This window comes from Dendrobates tinctorius, unplaced genomic scaffold, assembly GCF_039654945.1.
Source record: "Dendrobates tinctorius isolate UK_male_01 unplaced genomic scaffold, ASM3965494v1 ptg000162l, whole genome shotgun sequence".
In the NCBI taxonomy this organism is placed as follows: domain Eukaryota; kingdom Metazoa; phylum Chordata; class Amphibia; order Anura; family Dendrobatidae; genus Dendrobates; species Dendrobates tinctorius.
Window position 1 is genome coordinate 22,622,508 of NW_027361829.1, and position 24,048 is coordinate 22,646,555.

General features: G+C 46.7%; 1 protein-coding gene across 3 annotated transcripts in view; it reads right to left on the bottom strand.

The window, feature by feature from the left end:
- GOLGA4 (golgin A4) overlaps window positions 1–23,521 on the bottom strand; it is a 245,424-nt gene extending 221,903 nt beyond the window's left edge. For all 3 annotated transcript variants that reach the window (XM_073549893.1, XM_073549892.1, XM_073549891.1), the window contains exons 1-2: window positions 23,236–23,521; window positions 12,220–12,312 (exon numbers count right to left, since the gene is read on the bottom strand). In XM_073549893.1, the coding sequence (XP_073405994.1) occupies window positions 12,220–12,312; window positions 23,236–23,304 (162 nt within the window). In that variant the 5' untranslated portion in view covers window positions 23,305–23,521. The remainder of the gene's footprint in view (window positions 1–12,219; window positions 12,313–23,235) is intronic.
- Window positions 23,522–24,048: the final 527 nt, after the last annotated feature.

Below are 24,048 nucleotides of genomic sequence, written 5' to 3' on the forward strand. Positions count from 1 at the left end.
AGTGTGTCAGTTCATGACTCATATTTAAGTCTTCTAATGATCTGTACCATATGGCTCTATAGTCAATGAAAGGAAGTTTAATCCATGTAATTAGTATCCGTAAAATGGAAGTAAATCATGACATTTCAAGGACTGTACAAGCCACCTCGCAAGAGAAGACTGAAGATTTTGTCCTGTGATTAAGGACATGTTGCCACTTAATATAATGAGATGCTAAGAAACCTTAGAGATCATGAAAGCCTATCATTTATGCGTGGGCCATTGTGTAATCTTGTACAGAATCCACAGATTTTTAAAAATATGTTTAGGCATAAGAACTCAAAGAAGAGTTATCAACTTTGGCTGTTAATACTGCAGGTTAATGAGTCAGAAGCGATGGGCAATTACTTGCGCATTTACTCCTCCAGAAAGAAGCACTTGCCTGTTAATGCAGAAATAAGTTAGTCTATTATATGAAAACCCCCACATAGATACACACAGAAACCATACTGAATTTAGTGTGGGTTACTAACACAAAAGCAATACGGAATTACTACTGGAGGGGTCTAGAAGCAGAACTACAGTAACTCCACTTCCTGAAAGGAATGGGTGGACTCACCACACTGCTGCCACTTAAAGGTTTGGACCTGGTGTGGTCCAGAGCAAAAATAGTGTATTCAGAGAGTAAGGAAGGCTCTGCTATCATCCCGGCCAGCAGCTGTGCCACGCAATACAATGGAATGAGACAGATAAATCAGGAGAAATGCTTTTTCACATTACATTTCATACTCCATTGTAAGATATAACATTTACTTAAATACATAAAAAAATTATCAGAACTAAAGGGTGCGATTTAAAAACATACCAAATTTTTTTTAGTTTAATAAAAATACAGATGTACCAATAAGTTTTACACATTGTGGAATCGTGACGATAATAGGATGGATAGACATGTTAATGATATGCAAAAGATGAAAAATGGAAACAAATTTTCAAAACATCCTTATTTAACATCTATATTTAATATTTGGGAGCAGTAATACACACACATGCCTTGTCATGCAGCCAGTGAGGTTATTAATGGTTATTTGATCAATATTCTACCACTGAATGCACTTGGGTATATAAATTATCATCAAGATCCACTGCTGGCATCTCTCTTTGCAATCCCAGCAGTGTTTGCTGAGAGACATTTTGATGAAATGGCTGTACCATTAGTTCCATGACTAAGTCACATTATAAGAACGCGGCAAGCAGAAACCAGACCTGCACCCGAAAGTGATGTCTGTTTCGGGGATGGGGCTGCTCGCTGCTTTCTCTCCTTACAAGGTGCACCGACAGTATGCTCTTTTTCCGACTCTTCACTTGTAATTAGAGCAAGCGAGGGAGCACACCATCACTGTATACCGAGAAGAATAGAGCATCCTACTACACATACGTCGGCATGGACAACTGACGAATGCTCAGTAGAGAAGGGATTACTTTAGCCCCTTGACATGAATACACTGATGATGCTTTGTTTCTGTCGCAGCGATCACAGACTGTGCTCCCTGATGATGTACAATTCAAGTATCCCAACATGCACTGAGGATTCTCAAACAAATGATTGAAAAACTGGAAATAGGTAACAAAACAAAAAAAAGAAATAAAGTAGTTAGATTGGAGAGGGAAGGTAGGGACTTTTTAATTAAAGGGGTTGTCCACTACTTGGACAACTCCTTCTCATTCCTCAGGTTTGTCTCCGTCAAATTACAAAAAAAAAAAAAAAGCTTATACCCACCTCCCGTGCAGGCGCCATTTCAGTGGTTTTGGCACTCAAATGAGGCTGTTATGATACATGAACCCGGCGTCCAATCAGCGGTGGCGTCACTGTCCCCACCATCAGACATATAAGGTGGGGACAGTGGATGAGCTTCAGGATTTCATGTTTCATTTGAATCAAAATTGTTATAATATCAGGCTAACTTATAAGTCCCATGCCTGTCAAACGGAATTTCTGGACATCCAGATCGCTGTGTCCCTTGATGGGACCATACAGACGGACGTTTTCCGGAAGGAGACGTCCGTCAATTCACTTCTTCATGCTTCTTCGGCTCATGTTCCTTCCATGGTGCGGGCCGTCCTGGTTGGCCAGTTCCTGCGGATCAGACGCTTATGTTCTACGGATGAGCGTTTTGAGACACAGGCGGCTGACCTCCGGGATAGGTTTCGCGCTCGTGGCTATAGCAAACGGTGCATCACACAGGGCTATAATCGCGCCAAAAAATCCGTTCGTGGCCATCTTCTGTCCGGCTCGAGGCGTGTCAAGGATGATTCCCACAATGTTAGGTTTATCTCCACCTATAATAGGTGGGGTACTATCAAAACTATTTTGAACAAACACTGGTCTGTTTTAAAAATGGAACCAATATTGGGTAAACATGGATTTTTGTGAGTACTCACCGTAAAATCCTTTTCTCCGAGACGCTCATTGGGGGACACAGAGACTGTGGGTGTGTGCTTCTGCCGCCTGGAGGCCGACACTAAGTGTACAAAAAAAAGAGTTAGCTCCTCCTCCGCCGCATACACCCTCGCCCCTAGGCCGGGCGTAACTCAGTTTAGTGCATAAGCAGTAGGAGAACGCGCCTTAAACTCAGGCAAGAAATTATACGTCTGAAAAAGGGACCACCCTGATCCTTACATAAGGATTTGTATAATTCAAAATAAACAGATGCCAACTGGCTAATAGGGTGGGTGCTGTGTCCCCCAATGAGCGTCTCGGAGAAAAGGATTTTACGGTGAGTACTCACAAAAATCCATGTTTCTCCTTCGTCTCATTGGGGGACACAGAGACTGTGGGACGTCCTAAAGCAGTCCTCTGGGCGGGATCTTAGCTCACCCAATCCATGCTAATTTGCGCCCCTGACTAGAGGTGCGCAACTGCTGCCTGGAGAATCTTTCTTCCCAGGCTTGCATCCGAGGATGCCTGGGTATGTACGTTATAATGTTTGACAAACGTATGTAAACTGGACCAGGTAGCTGCTTTGCATACCTGCTCCGCTGAAGCCTGGTGTCGTAGTGCCCATGAGGCACCCACTGCCCGTGCCGAGTGAGCCTTGATCCCTGCCGGAACCGGCGTGCCACTGATTTGATAAGCTTCTTGGACCGTCAGGCGAACCCATCTGGCCAAAGTCGCTCTGGACGCAGCGAGCCCCTTCCGCCGTCCCTCTGGAACCACGAATAGAGAATCTGTCTGGCGGAATGGCGCCGTCCTTGTCACATACCTCCTAAGAGCTCTTACCAGATCCAGGGTGTGCAAAGCCTTCTCTACCCTGTGCACCGGTGCCGGGCAAAACGAAGGTAAGACGATGTCCTCGTTGATATGAAATGCAGACACAACCTTCGGCAAGAAGGGGGGAGCTGGCCTTAAAACTACCTTATCCTTATAAAAGGTTAGGAACGGCGGTTTACAAGATAAGGCCGCCAATTCCGAAACCCGTCTAATAGACGTTATGGCTACTAGAAAAACGACCTTTCTGGACAGGTAAGGCAAGGATACCTCTTGCAATGGTTCGAAAGGGGCCTCCTGAAGGGCTCTGAGCACCAAGTTCAGGTCCCATGATTCCGTCGGCGCCTTATAGGGGGGTACTAAATGTGCGACCCCTTGCATAAACGTCCTAACCTGCCAGACGGAAGCGACTTTTCGTTGGAAAAGTACCGACAGGGCCGAGATTTGTGTTCTGAGGGAACTCGGGGCCAACCCTGCGTCCAGCCCTGCCTGTAGAAAAGCCAGTACGTTGGGGATCGAAAAAACCAGAGGAGCCACTTCACGATCCCTACACCAACGGAAGAAAACTTCCCAAGTTCGATGATACACCCTCGCCGAGGAAGGCTTTCGGGCACTCACCATCGTGGCCGCCACATCGCGTCTGAATCCTGCCTGTGTTAACAGCCAAGATTCAATGGCCACGCCGTCAAACACAGGGCCCCTAAGTTCGGATGGCAGATCGGCCCTTGGGACAGTAAGTCCGGCCGATCTGGAAGACGCCAGGGTACGTCCACCACTAGTTGGACCAGATCTGCGTACCAGGCCCGCCGGGGCCAGTCCGGGGCCAGCAGAATTGCTGGAACCTTCTCTCTCCTTATTTTCCTGATAACTCTTGGAAGCAGCGGCAGCGGGGGGAACAAGTACGGGAGACGAAACTGGCTCCACGGGAGCACCAGCGCGTCTGCTGCGATTGCCTGCGGATCGAGGGATCGAGCAACAAACCTTAGTACTTTGGCATTCTCTCTGGATGCCATAAGGTCCACGTCTGGTGTCCCCCACCGTTGGCAGATCTGCTGAAAGACCTCGGGGTGCAGGGACCATTCCCCTGCCGCGACCCCCTGTCGGCTGAGAAAATCTGCCGCCCAGTTTTCGACTCCTGGGATGTGCACCGCTGAAATTACCACGCGGTTCTTCTCCGCCCAACGTAGTACCAGTCCGACCTCGCGCATGGCCGCCTGGCTGCGCGTGCCCCCTTGATGGTTGACATATGCTACTGCTGTAGCATTGTCCGTCTGGACGCGCACCGGCTGGTGTCTCAAGAAACACTGAAAATGTTGTAGGGCCAATCGTATTGCCCGTATCTCCAGAATGTTGATCGGGAGAACTATCTCCTGAACGGACCACCGCCCCTGGGCTATGTGACTCTGGAAAACTGCTCCCCAACCTTGCAGGCTTGCATCGGTCGTCACCACCAACCATTGTTCCGGGGGAAAGGGTTTCCCCTGGACCAGAGACGAGTCGCGAGTCCACCACCGGAGTGAACCCCGTACCAGCGGAGACAACTTGCACCGATGACTGAGAGACAGCAGCCTCCGGTCCCATGCTGTCAAGAGCGCATGCTGAAGCGGACGGAGATGGAACTGGGCAAACGGGATTGCTTCTATCGCCGCCACCATTCTGCCCAAAACACTCATGCCATACCGGATGGACCTGGAGCCCGGCTGTAGAAGGTTCCGTATCCCTTGCTTGATTTTTTGCGCCTTGTCCTGAGGGAGGATCACCAGCCCCCGGGAGGTGTCGAAAATCATGCCTAGGAACACAATCTTTTGGGCTGGAACCAAGGACGACTTGCTCCAATTGATCAGCCAGCCCAGACGGGCCAGGGTATCCAGAGTAATCCTGACATTGTCCTGGCACTCCTGAAACGACGGCCCCTTTACCAAAAGGTCGTCCAGGTAAGGTAACACCGTTATGCCCCGTGCATGCAGGATGGCCATAACCACCGCCATTATCTTTGTAAAGACTCTGGGGGCAGTGGCCAGACCGAAGGGCAGAGCCACGAATTGGAAGTGACGTCCTCCGATCGCAAATCGCAGGAACCTCTGGTGTGGGGGGAATATCGGAATATGCAGATATGCATCCTGCACATCGATTGAGGCCAGGAATTCCCCTGGATCCATGGCTGCAATGACCGAGCGGAGGGATTCCATCCGGAATCGCCTGACCCTGATGAATCTGTTTAGGATCTTTAGATCCAGAACCGGTCTCACAGTCCCGTCTTTTTTGGGGACCGAAAAAAGATTGGAGTAAAACCCCTGCGACTCTTCGCTCTGCGGCACTGGGGCAATGACCCCTTTGTGCTGTAGCGACGCTACAGCCTGTAACAAACTCTTCGCCTGCGAATCTGTTATGGAAAGTCGCGAACGGAAGAATCGCTGAGGTGGCCGTCCGACAAACTCTATCTTGTACCCGGACGATACAAGTTCTGCCACCCAAGAGTCGCGTGTCACTGCGACCCAAACGTGTCTGAACCTTAGTAGGCGTCCGCCCACTCTGTCGCCCGTAGGTACGGAGTGCCTCCAGTCATTTAGCTGGAGGTTTTTGGGGCTTGGCCCCCTTCGCTCTGGGTAAATGGCCTCGGCCTCTACCCAGCGGATTGGCCCTGTAAGAGACTTGTCTTTCCCTACTCTGGCCATCGTTTGCGGAGGAGTATGCCCTGGCCGACGTCCCCCCCCAGGGGCTACGAAAGGGTCGAAAACGCCTTTGCGTTTGCCTGAATGCCGGGCGACTTCTCTGCTGCGGAAGGAAACTACTCTTCCCCCCTGTGGCTTCTGAGATAAGCCTATCCAGCTTCTCACCGAACAGTCGATTGCCCTGAAACGGCAATGAGGTTAAGGATTTTTTAGAGATAGAATCCGCTTTCCACAGTCTCAGCCATAATGCACGCCTAATGGCGATCGCATTCGCCGCCGCCACCGCCGAACACTCGGCCGCGTCCAGTGAGGCGCTGACAAGATAATCACTTGCTCCTGACATCTGATTTGCCACCTCTAAGACCTCCGCGGGGAGATCCCTGTCCTGGAGGGCCTTATACAGAGCGTCCCCCCACGAAACCATGGCCTTAGCCACCCAAGTCGCCGCAAAGGAGGGGGCCAGAGCCGACCCTGCTGCCTCATATACCGAGCGGGCAAGCCCGTCCATGAGGCGATCAGTTGGGTCCTTTATAGAGGAAACACTGGGTATCGACAATAGCGATCTTGATGCTAAACGTGACACCGGAGGATCCACTACTGGCGACTCTACCCAAGCTTTATGGAGCTCAGGAGGAAACGGATACTTTGCCTGCAGCGCTTTTTGCATTGCAAAACGCTTATCCGGGTGATCTCTATGTTTCTGGACTAGCTCCTCAAACTCCGGATGCGTGGCAAATCTTCTATGTGGTCGCCTGGATTTCTTAAAAGAGACCTTGTGACCTGAGGCTGTGGGCAAATCGTCCTCGATCTCTAAAGTCTGGTTGACTGCCTCAATGAGACTGTCCACCGAATCCTGGAACCCCAGACTCTCTAGATTCCAGGCCTCTTCCTCCTCTCCTTCATCCTGATCGCTCCCAGAGCTTAGTGACGGGGAACGGGACGCCCTAATACCCGCCGCCGAAGCCCCGGAGGGTCCGGCCGACGGAGAACGAACCCTCTTGATATGAGCTTGCCTGGTACTGGAGCGACCTCTAACGGTTGGAGGGTCCTGAGACGAGGACGAGCTCTCTTCCGCTGGCAGACCCCCCTCCCTGTTTCTGCCCGGGCCCTGAAGGGATTCAATTGCCCTTGTAAGGGACAGCATAGACTGCGATAAGGACACCGCCCATTCCGGGGGGTCCTGACCCCTGGGTTCAGAAACAGTGGGGGGCTCCTGGGCGCGCTCCGACTCACAGGCTTCACAATATTTACCCGCCTGTGCCTTTGGCAGCCTGACCCCACAGGACACGCAAACCGCGTAAAGGAAAGAGTGAGCTTTCCCTTTTGCAGACATACTTGCACAGGCTGAAGGCAGAGTAGAAGGAGGAGGAGGGTAACCTCTTCCTTGACAAGCAGCGTGGTTCTCCACACGGAGTTACACTCACCCACCGGCTCCTGTCCGCAGTACCCCTGCGTGGAAGCGAGGTGTTAGGGCGGAAGTCTCTGAGATCTGTGCGCCCGCCGTTTCTCTGACCTCCTGCCCTATATCGCACGTCCCCGCAAGTCGGCGCGCGGCCTCGCGCGATACTCGCGGCTCCTCTTGCAGCGGGGCCGCGGCCCGCTCCGACACACGCGGCGTGCGGAGCCCGGGTGCAACGCCCTGGCTACCGCTACTCACCAATTTGCGGTGCGCTCCCGGAGCAGACCCATATATTAAATAGGTGAGCAGGACCAATTCGCCGTGCAGGGGGGGGGGGGGGGGGGGTCTGGCTCTGTCGGTTTTACTCGCGGCCTCTTCCCCTGTACCGGAATCCCCGCTCCTGAGCGCTCTTACCTGCGCCTCCGATTCAACCCCCTGGACTCACAACCAAGGGGTGGACGGGGCCTCCATACACTGCTACTGTAGGAGAGGAACAACGTGGAGGCTGACCACTGGTTCTGCTCACACGCGCCCGATGAAGTCTGTGGGGAAACCGAGTCCTCTAATCAGGACGCGTTGCCCCTCTTTCGTTAAAAAATAGATGTCTGGAAAAAAGTTCCAGATGTGTCCCTCGGTGCGGGAGAGGACACGTGGAGGGTTACTCACACGTGGTCGCCCGTTGGTGATTTGGGGAGATCGGATCCTCTCTATAGGATCCGTCGCCCCTATCTTATCTTCATAGAAAAAAAGGAAGGGAAAAAAAAAAAAAAACTAGTCTGGAACTCCAGACTGCGTGTGCCTCCATCAGACACTAAGCAAAAACTGAGTTACGCCCGGCCTAGGGGCGAGGGTGTATGCGGCGGAGGAGGAGCTAACTCTTTTTTTTGTACACTTAGTGTCGGCCTCCAGGCGGCAGAAGCACACACCCACAGTCTCTGTGTCCCCCAATGAGACGAAGGAGAAATTACTACCTGAGAAACCTCTTCTCACGGCAATAATTACCAATTTGAGGAATCTCCTAGTGAGGAGCCATTATATTGCTCAACCCGCTTCTTCTTCTTCTTTCCTTTCCAACAGCAAACCTCGGCATGACTGTTTTCCTTGCGGCTCTTGTTTGGCCTGCCGTAATGTTGAGTGTGTTAAATCTTTTTGCTCATCGGATGGAAACAGAGTTCTAATCAGGAAGTATATCTCCTGTAAGAGCGATTATGTGGTGTATTATGCCACTTGCCCGTGCGGCCCAATTTATATTGGTCTCACGTCCCGGGAATTACGGGTTCGTATTAGGGAACATGTCAGGGACATCCAGGCCGCTGCAACCACTCAGGATATACCATCCCTAAAAACTATTCCCTGCCACTTTCGATTAAAACATGCCTGTGACCCTGATTTACTCAGGGTATGGGGTATTGATCGGGTACATGGTGGGATTAGGGGCAGAGTTCTAAAACGAAAATTATCGCAGTTGGAATGTAAATGGATTGTGAGACTAGATACTGTGACCCCTCGGGGCCTAAATGAGAAATTAAGTTTCTCATCTTTTCTCTAGTCTCAAGTTTTTTGGTTGCTCTTCAATTTTTTAGTCTGACATCATCCTGGAGTCATATTTTGATTTTAATATGTGTTTCTTTTTATGTTTTTAGCTACGGTGGATGACACTTCTTTTCGCCATTGAACATCCGCATTTCATCTTTCCTCCATTGTGGGTCCTTGAATGTAGTGGGAACTAGGAGGATGGCCTATATCTTCGAGTGCTGGCTGTGCGCATGACCATGGGAATGGTCATTTTGATTTCTGTCTATTTTTATGCTTTATTATTTTTCATTATTTCTTTATTATTCCTTATTATAATTTTCTTTATTTTTTTCTTTTTTATTTTCTGTATTACTTATTTGTTTTTTTTATTGTCATGTTATTATTTATACATATTATTTTATTTTCCATATGGGATTAAGGTCTTTTTGATGCATGAATTGTTTATTCCCTATTTAACAGTTATTTGGTAACTAAATGTACTTACTCTATTTATATATGTGATTTGCTGCTATTGCACGCCTTTAAGACCTTTCTGCCACTTATATGTATATATTTTTTACTATTCCCTTTGATATGGTTATGGCGTTCATTTACATCTCTATAAAATCATTGCACAGCCCGGACTCTTTGTTTACCCTTAGCTGCGCATGTGACCGACCCTCCCACTGTTTACCCGCCCCCTATGGTATCCAACGGAACGATTCTTTTCATAGCGTCCTTGGAGGCACTTGCTTCTGACGCACATCACGTCCAGGACGCCGGAAGTGACGGGGAACGGCTGGATGATCCGCCCACATGTGCTCTCTTCTCGCGGTATTCAACGTGTTTTCTCCCCTGGCCCATGATTCGTTAGCGGTCTCATATGGAGTGATATTTAAAGTGTTACTCCCACATCAGAACACACTGCCCCCGAGGAAGCTGGTTAGCGAAACGTGTGTCGGGGCCTCGGCGCAACTTGCGGGCACTCTTTGTACACATGGGTAAGACGCTCTGCTTTATTATAGTTATGTCTCTATTCATTGCCCCATAATGGGGCCAGTCGTTTACTTGCTATTGGTGGTGTTCTGGGCTGGTATTTTGATTGACGGTAAATGGCGGTGTGTTTTCACCATATATGTATTACTAAACTGGGCGATTTTTGCCCTCTTCACCCCTTAATCAACTTATGGGACACTCAGCATTACTAGAGACATCACTACCCATATCAATTAACCTTTTTTGTGCTTGCATTGTTGCACCATGGTGTCATTATTGTCCACTGGTCTTTTATTATCTATTTCCTATTATATGTGTGATGTAATATTGCCATGTATTGTCAGTATCTTCTTGAATAAATATTTGTGATATTCTGCATAAAGAAGGCACATTTCTATTTTTTTGGTTCATGGATTTGCGCTCACACATGTGTACTATTTGAAGTATATAAACTCCTATTTTTTCTCTTATGTTCTACAATATAAGTGATTAAATATAGAAAATCATGCCTAAATTTAGTCACAAATGGACTTAGGTCCAAGAAAAGTGGGCAACTCAGTATTAGAACATACAACAGAGACACAATTGAGTTCAGAAAACGCCCAGTAAGTAAGAACTACATTATAAAGTACACACAGAATAATATCTTGTGCAAAAGATATGAATATTTTATTAAACTATTAAAGCATTAAAATACCAGTAATTACAAAATATGAGTCAGTACATTGGTGAAAGACAACATGGCCAGAACACCCGGTAAGATATGGTAGTCAGATGAATGGGGACTAGCAAGAGGGGATTATAGGAAAAATGGGTGGCCCCAAGTCCTAAAATAGGCACATAATCAAAGACTGTGTGTCAATATAAATACAAATAATGCCCTAAATGCCTATATGTGCCATTGCACTGCTCAGTAGCTAACCTATGAATCCCACAATATGTTGCTAAGCTCCCAAAGTTCAACCGTCAGTACACATCATATACAGATCTATTTCTTACCCATAGTGGTGAGTCCCGGGGTCCCGTGTATTGTCAGTATCTTCTTGAATAAATATTTGTGATATTCTGCATAAAGAAGGCACATTTCTATTTTTTTGGTTCATGGATTTGCGCTCACACATGTATACTATTTGAAGTATATAAACTCCTATTTTTTCTCTTATGTTCTACAATATAAGTGATTAAGCAGGAAGTGAGGGGCCAGCAGCAGCTCTCACCCCTCTCTTGATTACTAATACATCTGTAGGTAGGCACAGAGACGCCGCCACCGACTGGATGCAGGGTTCACATGTCATAACTTCACGTGAGCCCCAGGAATGTGAGTGCCGCTGGAATGGCGCCAGCACAGGAGTATAAGCTTTGTTATTTTAACAAACATAAGGTCAAACATAAGGAATGAGAAGGTGTTGCCAAGTAGTGCACAACTCCTTTAAACCATTTTAGAAAAAACAATTAAAATATCAATAGACACACATTTAGTATGAAAATCAATTTTACTTTTGAGTAATATTGAGACCACCCCTCTCAGCACTGATTATAGCATTTGACTCAATAATAAGCTGCATTAGTCATCCAGATCTAATGATCATATACTACGGTACTACAAACATTTTCTGAATATATTCACTCTTCAAATGAATAACAGCAGCAGAAAACCGCATCAAATCTGTCATATATGAAAATATCCTCACAGGGAAAATCACAAGTTGTTTAATATAGAAAATACAAGTGATGATCCTGAAGTACTAATAATGCCAAGACTCAAAAATTGGAAAAATTGTAACCAGTGGAAATTCTTCATCCACTATTATATTAGATAATTTGCAACAAATAACGGCTATGTCTGCTTAGAAGAATATAGGACATGTCTTCATAGCCAAAAAAATTCTTGAGGCTGTGTGCCCACGTAGCGTTTAAGCATTTCTGCAGCGCTTTTAGACAAGCGTTTCTGCTGCAGAAACGCTTAAGAAAAGCATCCAATGGTTTCGTAATGAAAAACACACATGTTGTGCCAATGATGCGTTTTTAACCGCTGCGGAAACGCTTCGCAATTAAAAACGCAGCATGTTCATTAATTTTGCGGAATCGCATGCGATTCCGCATACCAATTATATTGGCAAGAATGCTTAGGAAAACGCATGCAAAAACGCTTGACAAACGCTTACAAAAGCGTGTCAAAAAACGCATGCGTTTTCCCGGGAGCAGGGTGTGCGATTCTGCTCAGGTTTATTCTGCATGAGAATCGCTACGTTGGCACACAGCCTGAAAGATAACAAATCACTTGTGACAAATATTTAATGAGAGCGGGCATCTTATTTACGGTATATATAGCGCAAGTGGTACTTGTAAGATACCAAAGCTAGAAAATCAATAGTAGGTGGTACACTGACCTCTTTGTCTGGAGTGGCTGCACAGTCATCCTGGTGTTCTGTCACGGAAGATGTACGACTCCGATTCCCTGTTGGAGACACTCTAGACTGCCCCTGATAAGGAAGGGTTTATTTAATTAAAGATCGAAAAAAATCAATTTCAAGATTTCATTTTCATTATAATTTCCATTATTATCTCCTGCTTTTGTCCGATCACTAAGAATAACTATATAAAAATTAAAACTTGTGTTCTGTTTGTGTTTTGTAGAAACAAATGAAAAATAAACAAATCTTTTGCATATAAAAACCAAAAAACAAAGGAAGCATATGCCAAGCAATTACAAAACAAAAAAAAAAAACAACAGGATAAATTTTATTAAATCTCAAAGACAATATATTTAAAAATGGTGGAGATACAAAATAGAAAGGCTGCAAGCACAGGGTATTGCAATATAATCCAAGATTAGTATGGTAGTTCAACTCTATGTAGAAATGAATTATAAAAGAATAAAACATTTTTACATAGGGTAATCAAAAAGGGGAGGATAAATCAGCAAGTGCCAACATTTAAATGGTTGAACCCATAGAAAACCCTGAACTAACCTACGAATTCAATTACAAAAATAAAGTTCCTAAAGATAATAACCAAAGTGTATAGATGCCATAGCTGAATAAAGTCACGCAAAAAAAAATATATATTATAATTTTTTTTTTTTTTGGCGTAACTTTATTCAGCTATGGAAAAAAAAGGACTGTGAAGTCAGCTCACCACTGTGTAGACTCCTCGTTAGACAGCTGGCACTCAGCACGGTTCCATTGAAACAAACATATGTAACAGGAGGGAAGGATCCAGCGAGAAAATTGCACTCTAAAAAATAACTTTTAATCTATTACTTAAAACATGGACGGCACAAAGATTTCAGGCAAAAAAACAAATTGTTGTCAGATCAAAAATAAAGGGAACACTATTCCATTTTCAACAGGCTGTTTGTGTTTCCTTTATTTTTTGAGCAGTGTGTGTGTGATATAGATATGCGGTGGGTCGGATGCGCTGGGTGTCATGGTCCGGCGCCTCCCATCTTTTAGAGATGATGTCCTCCTCCTTGCTTCTCCCTCGGCTCCTGCGCAGGTGTACTTTCTCTGCCCTGTTGAGGGCAGAGTGAAGTACTGCAGTGCGCAGGCGCCGGGAAAGGTCAGGGAGGTCCGGCGCCTGCGCACTGAAGTACTTTACTCTGCCCTCAACAGGGCAGAGAAAGTACACCTGCGCAGGAGCCGAGGGAGAAGCACATCATCTCTAAAAGATGGGAGGCGTCAGACCGGACCGCGACACCCATATACCCAAGTATAATATAACTAGCTTTTCTCATCTTTCATGTTACTTCAGGGGCTTATCTACAGCATTACAGAATGCTGTAGATAAGCCCCTGATGGCGGTGGCCGCATCTCATAGGCCAAAAATGGGGTGACAGACCCCCATTAAGCCTTTATCCTGTTTGCACCATTCTTTGCACTGTGCAATATTACCTGCTCCTATTTATTATGTAGCACTAGGCACTTTAGCTATCTATATTGATAGAGATATATATATATATATATATATATATATATACACACACATACAGTACAGACCAAAAGTTTGGACACACCTTCTCATTCTAAGAGTTTTCTTTATTTCCATGACTATGAAAATTGTAGATTCACACTGAAGGCATCAAAACTATGAATTTACACATGTGGAATTATATAATTAACAAAAAAGTGTGAAACAACTGAAAATACTGTATGTCTTATATTCTAGGTTCTTCAAAGTAGCCACCTTTTGCTTTGATTACTGCTTTGCATACTCTTGGCATGTTCTTGATGAACTTCAAGAGGTAGTCACCGGAAATTGTTTTCACTTCACAGGTGTGCCCTGTCACGTTTAATAAGTGGGATTTCTTGCCTTAGAAATGGGGATGGGACCATCAGTTGTGTTGTGCAGAAGTCTGGTGGATACACAGCTGATAGTCCTACTGAATAGACTGTTAGAATTCGTATTATGGCAAGAAAAAAGCAGCTAAGAAAAATGAGTGGACATCATTACTTTAAAAAATGAAGATCAGTCAGTCCGAAAAATTGGGAAAACTTTGAAAGTGTCCCCAAGTGCAGGGGCAAAAACCATCAAGTGCTACAAAGAAACTGGCTCACATGAGGACCGCCCCAGGAAAGGAAGACCAAGAGTCACCACTGCTGCGGAGGATAAGTTCATCCGAGTCACCAGCCTCAGAAATCGCAGGTTAACAGCAGCTCAGATTAGAGACCAGGTCAATGTCACAAAGAGTTCTAGCAGCAGACACATCTCTACAACAACTGTTCAGAGGAGACTTTGTGCAGCAGGCCTTCATGGTAAAATAGCTGCTAGGAAACCACTACTAAGGACAGGCAACAAGCAGAAGAGATTTGTTTTGGCTAAAGAACACAAGGAATGGACATCAGACCAGTGGAAATCTGTGCTTTGGTCTGATGAGTCCAAATTTGAGATCTTTGGTTCCAACCACCGTGTCATTGTGCGGAAAAGGTGAATGGATGGACTCTACATGCCTGGTTCCCACCGTGAAGCATGGAGGAGGAGTTGTGATGGTGTGGGGGTGCTTTGCTGGTGACACTGTTGGGGATTTATTCAAAATTGAAGGCATACTGAACCAGCATGGCTACCACAGCATCTTGCAGCTGCATGCTATTCCATCCGGTTTGCGTTTAGTTGGACCATCATTTATTTTTCAACAGGACAATGACCCAAAACACACCTCCAGGCTGTGTAAGGGCTCTTTGACCAAGAAGGAGAGTGATGGGGTGCTACGCCATATGACCTGGCCTCCACAGTCACCAGACCTGAACCCAATCGAGATGGTTTGGGGTGAGCTGGACCACAGACTGAAGGCAAAAGGGCCAACAAGTGCTAAGCATCTCTGGGAACTCCTTCAAGACTGTTGGAAGACCATTTCCGGTTACTATCTCTTGAAACTCATCAAGAGAATGCCAAGATTGTGCAAAGCAGTAATCAAAGCAAAAGGTGGCTACTTTGAAGAACCTAGAATATAAGACATTTTCAGTTGTTTCACACTTTTTTGTTAATAATTCCAAGTGTTAATTCATAGTTTTGATGCCTTCAGAGTGAATCTACAATTTTCATTCATTTGAATGAGAAGGTGTGTCTAAACGTCTGGTCTGGATGTATTTTTTTTTTTTTTTTCCCCATATCGTGGCATTTTGCAATTTTACTAGCATCTACACACTTTGGTTATTATCTTTGGCAACTTTATTTTTGTAGTTGAATTTTGCACTAAGCACTTTATTATTTAAGAGAATGTATTATTCATAGTTGCATTTGCTATATCATATTTTTTTCCGTATTGAAGTGTTGATCCATCTGTATGCACTTTGGCACTTGTTTTTTGTACTTTACATCTACTAGCTAAATTGAGCAGTTTTGTGCTATATATTTATTTCTTTACAGGATGGCTTTAGATTAGTTCAGGGTTTTCTATGGGTTCAACCATTTAAATGTTGGCACTTGCTGATTTATCCCCCCTTTTTGATTACCCTATGTAAACATTTATATTCTTTTATAATTTATTTCGACAGAGTTGAACTACCATACTAATCTTGCATTATATTGCAATACCCTGTGCTTGCAGCCTTTCTATTTCGTATCTCCAACATTTTTAAATGTTTTGTCTTTGAGATTTAATAACATTTATTCTGTTATTTTGTAATTGCTTGGCATATGCTTACTTTGTTTTTTGGATTTTGTTGTTTGGGAGCGCCATTTATCTAGGCCTATTAATTGGTTATATTTTTATTTTGGATAAAAAGTCTTAACAATACAAGGTGGCAGTCTTTCCACCTCCAAAGGAAAAAAAAGGTTCAGTCTCTAAAAGCAGGAAGGTTTTGAACTAAAAACTATGTGAAATAATTAGTTATCGCAGGAGAAGTAAAGATTGATCCAGACTCTAGTCCACAATTCCAAGGTATATTTAACCCCTTCCTTACCGATAACAGAATAGTACATCATCGGTAAGGATCCCCGCTTTGAGGTGGGCTCCGTGGTGAGCCCACCTCAAAGCCACGATATGTCAGCTGTTATGAACAGCTGACATGTGCCCAAAATAGGCGCGAGTGGAATTTCCGTCCGCCCGCGCCTATTAACTAGTTAAATCCCGATGTCAAAGCTGACATTTAAATAGCACTTCTGGCCGCCGGGCCGGAAATGAGTTCATCGCCGACCCCCATCACGTGATCAGGGGTTGGCGTCAAGTTGCCTGGACAACCATAGAGGTCTCATAGAGACCTCTATGGTTGTTCCAGGAAGATCGCTTTCAGCGCCGCCCGGTGGTCGGCACTCAAAGAACAGCAGTAAATCTGCTACATATGGGCTATCTGCTCATCGCCCATATGTAGCACAGCCGATCGGGTTGTGCATGCTTCTAGCCTCGGGCTATTGAAGCATGCCAAAAGTAAAAAAAAAGTTTAAAAATATAAAAAGAAATACAAAAAAAAAAAAAAAAATAAGTTCAAATCACCCCCCTTTCGCCCCAATCAAAATAAAAAAAAATAAAAAAATCACACATATTAGGTATCGCCGCGTTCAGAATCGCCCGATCAATAAAAAAAAAAAAAGAAAGTATTAACCTGATCGCTAAACGGTATAGCGAGAAAAAAAATTAAAACCGCCAGAATTACGTTTTTTTGGTCGCCGCGACATTGCATTAAAATGCAATAACGGGCGATCAAATGAACATTTGCACAAAAGTGGTATTATTGAAAACGTGAGCCCGGCACGCAAAAAATAAGCCCTCACCCGATCCCAGATCACAAAAAATGGAGTCTCAGAAAATTGCACAAATTTTTTTTTTTTCTTTTTAGCAAACTTTGGAAAATTTTTTCACCACTTAGATAAAAGAGAACATAGACATGTGTGGTGTCTATGAACTCGTAATGACCTGGAGAATCATAATGGCAGGTTAGGTTTAGCATCTAATGAACCTAGCAAAAAATCCAAGCAAAAAACAAGTGTGGGATTGCACTTTTTTTTGCAATTTCCCCACACTTGGAATTTTTTTCCCCGTTTTCGAGTATACGACATGGTAAAACCAATGGTGTCGTTTAAAAGTACAACTCGTCCCGCAAAAAATAAGCCCTCACATGGCCATATTGACGGAAAAATAAAAAAGTTATGGCTGTGGAAAGAAGGGGAGCGAAAAACGAAAAAGCGGAAAAAAAAGCTCCGGGAGTAAAGGGGTTAAAATAATAAAGACTTAAGATACAAAGTCTAAAATATAATAATAGCAAAAAAGTATTTTTCTGTCTTGGTTGGACATAAAGGAAAAAGGCTGTAGATAATCTCAATGTAGCGAAGATGCAGGAAAGGTGAACCTGGGGAAAAAGGTCATAGGATCTTGGTATTCTATGATCTTTTTCCAAATGTGTCCCCCCCCCCCCCATCTTTACTACATTGAGATAAATCCTTCCTTCTCCTGTGCGGGAGCACGAGCTTCCGTGCAGACTGTGCTTCAATAACTAGTCATAACTAAATAGATGATTGCTTCAGGAAAGCCTTAGAGCTCAGTGATTAGGTAGAAATCCAAGTGTACATTTTGACTCGGGAATTTTTACACTCTTGGTGCAATTGTATCCACTGTTCTCCCCCTTTCTTTTTCTTGTAGTTCACTTCCTCTGTCAGGTCTTGCGTGTACTGGATAACCAAATGTCAGTAGTCCCCGCTGACAAGAACTGCAGATCTACTGCTATTCTCTAAATAGGAGCTGACCTGCAGGAAGTGGCGATGGAGCCAATTGGTTCTCAGTGTTCTATCAAGAGAAGCTAGAAGGCACGTGACCGTCACCAGCAGGCAAATCGCTTACTGCTGGTTATTAGACAGTCCACTCGAGCTGGAAATAAGAGTTGACAGTGTGCACATTGCGCACTGTCGAGATTCGGCATAACTGCAGAAATGTATATTGGGACCAGAAAATAGGGTGTGTGCACACGCTGGGGATTATGCTGCGGATCTGCGACAGATTTTGCTGCGTTGTACAGTACCTTTATTTCCTATGAAAAAAAAAAAATGCTGTGCACATGCTGCGGATTTTTACACGCAGTTTTGCTGCGGTTTACAATCCGCAGCCTGGTCAATTCTTTTGTGCAGAACCGCTGCGGTTTCACATCTCATCCATTATGAGGTGTGAAACCGCAGGGCAAAACCGCAGATAAACCGCAGGACTTTAGTCGTGCGGATTTATCTGAGGATTTCACTACAAAATACGCAGAGCCAAAAAACCCTTAAGGATGTGCTAGATTTGCTGCAAAACTCTGCATAGCAAATCGAAACATTAAATCAAATGGATTTTGTTGCAAATCTGTCTCTGTGGATTTTCACTGTAGATTAATATCCGAACATGTTATTACTCGCGGTTCTGAACCAGGGCTGTGGAGTCGGTAAGCCAAACCTGCGACTCCGACTCCTCAATTTCCCTTACACCGACTCCGACTCCACGACTCCGACTCCCACACATATTGCTTATATTTAAGTGAAAAATTTATTGTAGTACAATGTGAACCTCAGACATTTAATCATTTTTATGATCCAATAATCAAGATATTTAGATAGAACAGAATATATATTGGTGTACTACCCGGTTTTCATTCTTTTTGGTACAGATACGATATGGATAGACAGATATGGATAAATGGATAGATAGAGCAGATTTCTAATCTGCTTTTGCTATTGAAAACATTATCTATGAGCTCAAAAACCTTTCAGGTAATGCGGTTTTTTAAAAAGATGATCAGCTTTTGCAGCTGAAAAACGTATCCTCAAAAAACACAGGAAAAACGCTGTGTGTGAATGTAGCCTTAGATCAGGAATAGAACAGCCATTTATAGGACATTTCATAACTTTCCCAAACTCCTATGAAAAAATATTCAGCACATCCTGCATTGAATTACTGTACCCAATTTATTATATATTTTAGGAGTCGGAGTCGGTCCATTTTATACCGACTCCAACTACGACTCCACCAAAATGAGCACCGACTCCGACTCCGCAGCCCTGTTCTGAACACAGATTGCGTCTTTTATACTAAATAGACATGATGCATATTTAAAGGGGCATGATGAGGACTTCAGAAAGGTACAAGTTTTTAACCCCGCCACAGCAAATTCTCATTTTATTGTCCCTGCTTTTTCCAACAGCCATAATTTTTTTTTAAATTTGTTCCATCCACAGACATAAGGTTTTTTTTTTTTTTTTTTTTACAGGATGACATGTAGTTTTGAATTATGCCATTTTACTACTCAATGTACTGAAAAAGAAAGAAAGAAATCCAAAATGTGGTGAAACTAGGAATTAATAATGTAATTTCAGATTTTTGGAATTTTGTTTGTTTTTTTTGCTTGTGTCCCCGTTTTCTGAGACCTTTTTGTTTCACCATTAATTAAGCTGGGTGAGGGCTTGTTTTATAAAAGATGAGCTGACAGTTTTATCGATACCATTTCTGGCTATATACCACGTTTTGATCTGTGTTCAGTGCATTTATTCAGGGTGGTGTGAAGAACAAAAAATGCATTTATGGCTCTTTTTTCATTATGATATTTACCCATTAGATTAATTCTAATAAATCTGACTTATGAATGTGGTAATAACAAATAGGTTTATTTTTTAATTTCTTTATTTTGAATAAGGTGACTTGAACTTTTATATCTTAACTAATTTTGACTGTTAAACTACAGTATACAATGTAAATTTTGAAACTCAGCATACAGAAGGGGAGCCCTTCGAAACAGGTCATCGATAGGAAACAGTAAGCACAAGCGGCAGCGGTTAAATGTTTAACAGCAGTGGTTGGAGCTCAGATTTGGTCACAGCTGTAGAGACACATCCCAAGATATTTAAAATGATCGGTATCTGACACGAGTGGTGAGAGTTCAGCTTCCGCGACCCCATAATCAAGAACACATACATGATACCGCATTAAAAAGTTACCGGTAATCAAAACTGCTATACCCAGTAAAGCAAGCGACACGTTTCTGCAGTCTGAGCCCTACATTATGCTGATCTCAAATGGGAGTAGCAAAAACCTGGTGACAGATTCCCTACACAGCAGGCACAGGTTGACTAATCACAAATTCATAGGGAGTAGGTCATACGTGTTGATGCTCAAATAATCCTTTCATTTCTGATTCAGGTATATGGCTGATTCACACTTCTGTGATGTACAGACCAAATGTGGTGGGAATCGCCCGCTATGTGCTCAAGACTTAATACAGAATGTGTCAGAAATACTGTAACATGCTTCCTACCAGTCACAGGACCCGCACGATCCCAAAAATAAAGGACCTTGATGCTAGTATGGCACCAAGGTCGCTTTGGACTTTCTTCTCATTCAGCATTTCTGTCTGAGCCCAGTACAGCAACTCTGCTTCAAACACCATAAATATAGAAAGGTTTCACACTCCAATGATCTAAAAAATAAATAAATCCAGAGCCACACTTGTCCTCTCGCTCAGATAGTGAATTGCACAATTACATCAAATGATCTTAGTTTTACAAGTTTCAACTTTTCCAATGCAAAAACACCAATGCTCACATACCCTGGAGCCCACCGTATGGGTACTAGAATGCCTGCCAATCACAGGCCCGGAGAACAGGTTATTGCAAGGATGTCCGCAACGTATCCCCTTTCAACATCTGGCCTAATTTCCTGATCCCACACATACAACAGGAATCTCCGGCCTTCGCAAAATCTCATTTGCTCATTTCAGTCCTCATCTCAATGATTCGTGCTATACTCTGGTACGAACTACCCCAGGCCGGTCACTCTCCTCAACATACAAAACCTTCAAAAGCAACTTGTGAATCCACCACATAAAAGAGGCCTAACCAGTAAGGCTATGCACACATACAGGCAGAAGAGAGAAGCCCCTGTGCATGTTACGGATTCACCAGATGAAGGCCAATCTCGTGCCCTTGGCAGGTTTCTAAATAACATACTGTTTTGATTTTTTTTTTTTTTTTTTTTTTTAAAGGTTTGAATCAAGTTTAGAATTATCCTATTAATGAGATACGTGATAACTCCCTGATCGCTGGGGTCTGACCACTAGAACGCCAAACAATCCTGAGGCCTCTCAGGGTAAATCTGCTCACCGCTGCTCCATTCACTCTCTATGGTACAGTGGAGATAGCCTGACACTGTACTTCATCTCCAGGATCTCATAGAAAAGGAATGGAGCAGAGGTGGACACTCAGACTGGGACAGGTAAGCGCTGTCATATACCAAGAGTAGGAAGAACTGGTGCCTTGAACGTGCACAAGAAGGAACAGGTCACGACCTAGACTGCATAGTCTAATCATGTGATAGTAGAGGTCATCACTACCTCTGTGCCTGGTACTGCAGCATTTCCATAACTACGGAGGAACTGCAGTATCAGACTCAGCCCATAGACCAGAGGGGCGCTATTTATGGAAAAAACAAAACATTTTATTTTTTGGTAACATCGTTGTTTATCATTATTGAGCAGCACCTGCCTCCGCGGTGACCCCTCCACGCCCGCCTCCGCGGTGACCCCTCCGCACCCGCCTCCGCGGTGACCCCTCCGTACCCGCGCCTGCCTCCGCGGCGACCCCTCCGCACCCGCGCCTGCCTCCGCGGCGACCCCTCCGTACCCGCGCCTGCCTCCGCGGCGACCCCTCCGCACCCGCGCCTGCCTCCGCGGCGACCCCTCCGCACCCGCGCCTGCCTCCGCGGTGACCCCTCCGCACCCGCGCCTGCCTCCGCGGTGACCCCTCCGCACCCGCCTCCGCAGTGACCCCTCCGTACCCGCGCCTGCCTCCGCGGTGACCCCTCCGCACCCGCCTCCGCGGTGACCCCTCCGCACCCGCGCCTGCCTCCGCGGTGACCCCTCCGCACCCGCCTCCGCGGTGACCCCTCCGCACCCGCGCCTGCCTCCGCGGTGACCCCTCCGCACCCGCGCCTGCCTCCGCGGCGACCCCTCCGTACCCGCGCCTGCCTCCGCGGCGACCCCTCCGCACCCGCGCCTGCCTCCGCGGCGACCCCTCCGCACCCGCCTCCGCAGTGACCCCTCCGTACCCGCGCCTGCCTCCGCGGTGACCCCTCCGCACCCGCCTCCGCGGTGACCCCTCCGCACCCGCGCCTGCCTCCGCGGTGACCCCTCCGCACCCGCCTCCGCGGCGACCCCTCCGCACCCGCGCCTGCCTCCGCGGCGACCCCTCCGCACCCGCGCCTGCCTCCGCGGCGACCCCTCCGTACCCGCGCCTGCCTCCGCGGCGACCCCTCCGCACCCGCGCCTGCCTCCGCGGCGACCCCTCCGCACCCGCGCCTGCCTCCGCGGCGACCCCTCCGCACCCGCCTCCGCAGTGACCCCTCCGTACCCGCGCCTGCCTCCGCGGTGACCCCTCCGCACCCGCCTCCGCGGTGACCCCTCCGCACCCGCGCCTGCCTCCGCGGTGACCCCTCCGCACCCGCCTCCGCGGTGACCCCTCCGCACCCGCGCCTGCCTCCGCGGTGACCCCTCCGCGGTGACCCCGCCGCACCCGCCTCCCTCCGCGGTGACCCCTCCGCACCCGCGCCTGCCTCCGCGGTGACCCCTCCGCACCCGCCTCCGCGGTGACCCCTCCGCACCCGCGCCTGCCTCCGCGGTGACCCCTCCGCACCCGCCTCCGCGGTGACCCCTCCGCACCCGCGCCTGCCTCCGCGGTGACCCCTCCGCGGTGACCCCGCCGCACCCGCCTCCCTCCGCGGTGACCCCTCCGCACCCGCGCCTTCCTCCGCGGTGACCCCTCCACACCCGCGCCTGCCTCCGCGGTGACCCCTCCGCACCCGCGCCTGCCTCCGCGGCGACCCCTCCGCACCCGCGCCTGCCTCCGCGGCGACCCCTCCGCACCCGCGCCTGCCTCCGCGGTGACCCCTCCATACCTGTGCCTGCCTCCGCAGTGACCCCTCCATACCTGTGCCTGCCTCCGCAGTGACCCCTCCATACCTGTGCCTGCAGGCTGCTCCTCACAGGTGACTGCTCCTCAGTGATTTTTTGCTTCAGCTTCTTGAACATCTTGCTGGCGGGTACAGCAGTGAGGGAAGGACAAGTAATGGAAGAGTCCACAGAGCAGTTAGTGCGGGGCTGTACAGAACATAATCCACTGCCCGGGACGGCCCTGTGCACCTATATGGAGCGAGCACTGCACTTGTACAGGGCACAGCACTGTCCCGGCTCTTCCGCTTCCTGGTGGTCACTCGCACTGACACTGCTTGACGTTTACAATCATCTGCGCATGCGTAGCCAACGTGGAGGTACAGGCTGCAGGAAGGGACAATCCGTGAGCGCAGTCGTAGGTTCCGTGACTACGCCCCGTACAGATCTTTGGGAGGAGACCTGTAGTGCGGGAGATGTCCGCCAGCCCTTCTGTACCGGCACAGTACTTGGCATTGTACCGTTCACTGTACAGCATTGTACTCAGCACTGTACAACACTATTCGTGTCTGTGCCCGGCATTGTACTCGGCACTGTACAGCATCGTAGCCGTCACTGACACTGTGCTCAGCACGCTCTGCTCGCCTCTGTACCCGGCACTGTACAGCGCTGGGCTCTGCTCGCTTTATGACACAGTGATGTGCCGGCTCCTTATCTCAATGTTATGTATTTTACAGATTGCTCTTCCCAGTAATACTGTGTAATGGAGGTTTTTGCTTTCCTAAAGCCATCCCCTGCTGCAGTTTGTGTTATATCCCCCTCCCCTGGTCCTCCACTGAGTCTGCATCACTGACCCGGGCTCCCGATGTTGTTTGCAGTGTGGAG